The sequence below is a fragment of the Borostomias antarcticus genome (assembly GCF_949987555.1).
Source record: "Borostomias antarcticus genome assembly, chromosome: 6".
Classification (NCBI taxonomy): domain Eukaryota; kingdom Metazoa; phylum Chordata; class Actinopteri; order Stomiiformes; family Stomiidae; genus Borostomias; species Borostomias antarcticus.
The window spans coordinates 10,832,264-10,837,263 of NC_140239.1; the positions used below are offsets into that span (position 1 = coordinate 10,832,264).

At 45.1% G+C, this 5,000-nt stretch overlaps 1 protein-coding gene across 3 annotated transcripts in view; it reads right to left on the reverse strand.

Annotated features, from left to right (window-relative positions):
* Positions 1-5,000, reverse strand: part of taok3a (TAO kinase 3a) — a 94,243-nt gene that overhangs the window by 56,513 nt on the left and 32,730 nt on the right. For all 3 annotated transcript variants that reach the window (XM_084439539.1, XM_084439540.1, XM_084439541.1), the window contains one exon: positions 2,488-2,715. In XM_084439539.1, coding sequence (XP_084295665.1) covers positions 2,488-2,625 — 138 coding nt within the window. In that variant the 5' untranslated portion in view covers positions 2,626-2,715. The remainder of the gene's footprint in view (positions 1-2,487; positions 2,716-5,000) is intronic.

Genomic DNA, 5,000 nt, shown 5'->3' on the forward strand with positions numbered 1-5,000 from the left:
TAGCTAGCTAGCCTAGCTAACATTCAGCTAAACTAGCCACATGTTGGCTGCTCAACTAACCTAACCTAGTGGCTGTTGCCATTAGCAAGGTGGCTAGTTAAGTCTAGCGGCCTATTCATGGGTTTCAAATGTAGCCCTAGACCTGCCATGTTGGGGACCAACAGGTGTTTCAAATGAATGAATTAGTTCTACTGCATAGGATTCTATGCAGTAGAGCCAATCAGATAAATTGAAACACCTGTGTTGGTCCCCAATATGGCAGGTCTAGGACTACATTTGAAACCCATGAATTCTCTCACCTATTCTAGCAGCATTCCGTTCATAACAACACCGAGGCAATTAGGCATTGTAGGCCTCCACAGCCTTGCTTGCAAATGCACAATCAGAATAGGCTAAGGTAAGATATAAACGTTACGTTCCTGTGCTTCTTTAGCATCAAAATCAAAATTTGTTTATTGCCATGTAGTTTTTCAACATACTAGGAATTTGCTTCGGGCAAGGTGCATATTCCTAGTACAGTAGGCTATGTTGAAAGGGTTAACTGCATGGCAATAAACAAATTCTGATTATAAAGAAGCGAGTGTAACATTTATCTTACCTTACTCTGATCGCGCATTTGCAGATAAGCCATGGAGGCATAATGTACAACACCAAAGGCTACACAACAGTGCTGTTCAAAGTAATGCAAAGGTCTAACGGTAAAGATTTAAGTAAGTGCTCTCTTAGTGTAGGATAGACGGTTTTCCCGGTAACACCGGTGTCGTCATGGATTTATTAGTCGGTGGGAAAAAAATCCACATCGCGACATCCCTAGCCATAGACAATGTTTTCTCTGCATCAGAAACAGGAGAAACACTGAAGCTAGATCTAGGATCTGCCAGGGAAGCTGCAGAGCTAAAACAGCCAGTCGGTACATGAAGCTGGCAGCTAGCTACAGAAGGAGCTGAACCTGTTTGTATCCTGGCACAGTTAAACCTGTCAGCCCTGGGGCTGGAGCCACTAACTTAACATCTGAGTGTGAGCAACCCTAACAATTGATCTTCATTCTATGACAGCACATCTCTATTTCTTTCTGTTTCTATTGCTATTCTATTTCTAGGGCTCTGTCGTCTATGCATTATTTGTGCATTTATTAAATATTAGTGCCTGAGTCAATCTGTTACCATAGGGATATGGTAGGGTAATAATATCACAGCTAGTAAGTCAGATAATGAGGATAGAGCGCTGTATCAATAATTGCAAATGGTGGCTTCCCTCACATACAGAAACGTGTGTTAAATACCTTTTAGCTTAGCCTGGAGCTGGATTCCCACATCAGACTCTGCCACTGTTAGCATATGCTATGCTACTGTATAGCAGTTTTCACAGTAGCAGAGTTAGCATTGAGGCTAAGCTAATGCTAAAGCACTCAGGAAGCCGCCAATGTAGATCATGTTAGCATAAGTGTGTCAATGGCCATGACAGGGCCAGGGGAAATTAGCTTAATAGTGAAGACATGTTAGGCCCACGGCTATGCTAAGCTAATGTGGTGAAATGGTGTTCGTCTTTGCCACCTGCTGTCCTTCTCTCTACCATCACCTCCTGTTTTCTCCACCATCACCTGCCGTCCTCTCCACTATCACCTGCCGTCCTCTCCACTATCACCTGCTGTCCCCTCCACTATCACCTGCCGTCTCCTCCACTATCACCTACCGTCTCCTCCAGTATCACCTGCCGTCTCCTCCACTATCACCTGCCGTCTCCTCCACTATCACCTGCCGTCTCCTCCACTATCACCTGCTGTCTCCTCCACTATCACCTGCTGTCTCCTCCACTATCACCTGCTGTCTCCTCCACTATCACCTGCTGTCTTCTCGACTATCATCTGCTGTCTCCTCCACTATCACCTGCTGTCTTCTCCACTATCACCTGCTGTCTCCTCCACTATCACCTGCTGTCTTCTCCACTATCACCTGCTGTCTTCTCCACTATCACCTGCTGTCTCCTCCACTATCACCTGCTGTCTCCTCCACTATCACCTGCTGTCTCCTCCACTATCACCTGCTGTCTTCTCGACTATCATCTGCTGTCTCCTCCACTATCACCTGCTGTCTCCTCCACTATCACCTGCTGTCTCCTCCACTATCACCTGCTGTCCTCCTCTCTACTTTCACCTGCTGTCTCCTCCACTATCACCTGCTGTCTCATCCACTATCACCTGCTGTCTTCTCCACTATCACCTGCTGTCTCCTCCACTATCACCTGCTGTCTCCTCCACTATCACCTGCTGTCTCCTCCACTATCACCTGCTGTCTCCTCCACTATCACCTGCTGTCTCCTCCACTATCACCTGCTGTCTCCTCCACTATCACCTGCTGTCCTCCTCTCTACTATCACCTGCTGTCTTCTCCACTATCACCGGCACCCCAAAGAACAAAACAACACAATCTATCTCTCTAATCTCCGGAGGCCTTACTAAGTAACTAAGAGTACCAAGTGTCTACTCACAAAGTAGACGGCCCCGAAGCTGCCATGGCCGATCTCGTGCAAGTCGCAGAAGACGTCGTCGGGGTCGTCCTTGAAGAAGAGGTCGGCCAGCTCCGGGTCTTTCAGCGCCGCTCCCTTCCTGGTGGAGGACGGCATCATGGGCGTCTAGACATGCAGACACACACACTTCGCCTCGCTGCTGAACACACACTCCTCCTCCGCCACGGGGACCGCATTGACCATCAGGAGCTGGACAGAGGACACACACATCACACACACACACACACACACATACACACACACACATCACACGCATACACATCACACACATGCGCACACACATCACACACATGCACGCAAGCATACACAGACACATGCACACACACACATACGCATACACAGACACATGCGCACACACACACACAAGCACACACGCACAGATCGCGCACGCACACACACACACACACGCAGAGGAAATTAATACAGTGCAATATACTATAGGTAGGTTTTATTCAGACTAGAATTAACACATGTAGTAGGGCTGCTCGATTAATCGGATTTTAATCTAGATTAAGATTTGGCCTGTCAACGATCATTAAAACTAAATAATCGCCATAAAACGATTTTGCACAAATCAAGTGCACCCTACACTGCAGAGCTATAGCCTACTGTGCTTGACCCCTCCCCCACCCCCCCAAAGCCCCAAAACAAACACTTTAGTTCAGAGCGAGACGAGTTGTCAAGCGAGGCGCACACATGCTCCTCTCGAACAAAACACGACAAGAAGAAGATTATGGCAGCAGAAAGACGCTGGTGGACAAGAGAGCTAAAACAACATCAGTGGTGTGGAAACACTATGGGTTCGCGGAGACAGATTTGGACCAAGTTGACAGGTGTGTAAAATTTGCTACGCAGTCGTAGCTGCCCCTCAAAGTAGCCCTTCTCAGTCCCGTTGTCGCATTCCTCTTGCTCATGCCAGACAACAGTCCTTTGCCGGTCCATTCACTTTGCCATCAAAATAAATCGGTGTCAACCTAGTTAGGAGAGGCGCTCATATTTACAAGTGTCAGATAAACCTGAAACTTCACTTACCTAAGCAAAGGGGTCTATTTTAACAAATGCTGGGTTTGAAGCCTCGGCGCTACCAATAAATAAATTATTTAGACGCATTCTGTCCTAGTGAAATTATTTTTCCGAGTTAGTCTTCTTCTGTGGTGGTGGCGGTGCTTTGAAGCTTCTTTATTTATCAGTTTTGGCACTTTTATTTATTTATTTATCAAGGTCAAGGTTCACAATTTGTCTCCCATGGGAGAAATGTATCTAATCCAAAGAACATTGTTAAAAAGAAAAGCCTCTGTCAAAATTTAATAAATTAATTGTTATCAAAGTCAATGTATAATTTGATATGTTAATGTAAAAACTTTTGATTAAAAAAAAAAAATCGATGAATAATCATGTTAAATAATCGTGATCTCAATATCAATCAAAATAATCGTGATTATGATTTTTGCCATAATCGAGCAGCCCCAACATGTAGTATACATTACCTCTGTGTGTGTGTGTTTGTCTGTGTGTGCATGTGTGTGTCAGAGTCAAAAGACGCACTACACAGGCCATTTTTCTGCTGTCATGTTCAATGAACGAAAGAGAGACTGGATTATAGAGACGGTCAGCTAGCTGCACCCAACACACTTTCCAGGAAGCCACAGTGCACACACCTGTGTGTGTGTGTGTGTCACATGGACAGTTGGCCAGGGAGGAGAGGGGGGCGATCATGCAAAGACTTCTCACTGTCTGGTTCTATTGCTCATCCATGCAGGAAGTTAAAAGACACACATGCACACACACGCACACACACGCACACACACGCACAGAAATGACAGCTGCAGGTACAGTCGATGTGAGTCACTGGTGCATCATATCCACACATGTCTGCACACACAGACACACACACAGATAGAAACAAGGGCAAAGACATGCATACACACACACACACATACACACACACACAAATAAAAACACGCGCACGCACTACAGAAATACACACACAGGCAAACACCCACGCACACACCCACTCACACAGACAGACAGACAGACAGACAGACAGACAGACAGACAGACAGAGAGAGAGAAATACAGAAACAGTTGATGTTCACTTTCAGACATGAATACACACAAACACACACACGCGCACACAAATAAATACACACACACTCACACGTGCACACACACACATGCACGCACACACACAGCTTCGTGCACGTTCCTCAGGGATCAATGTACACTAACCTACTACTAGCAGTAGAGGTTTCAAATCAGACATACAGTAAATTGGAGAGATAAGATAGTGATAGAAGATAGAGTGAAAGAAAGATATAAGATAGAGTGATAGAAATATATAAGATAGAGTGATAGAAGATAGAAGATAGAGTGATAGAAGATAGAGTGATAGAAAGATAGAGATAGAAAGATTGAAGATAGTGATAGAAAGATAGAAGATAGAGTGATAGAAAGATAGAAGATAAAGTAATAGA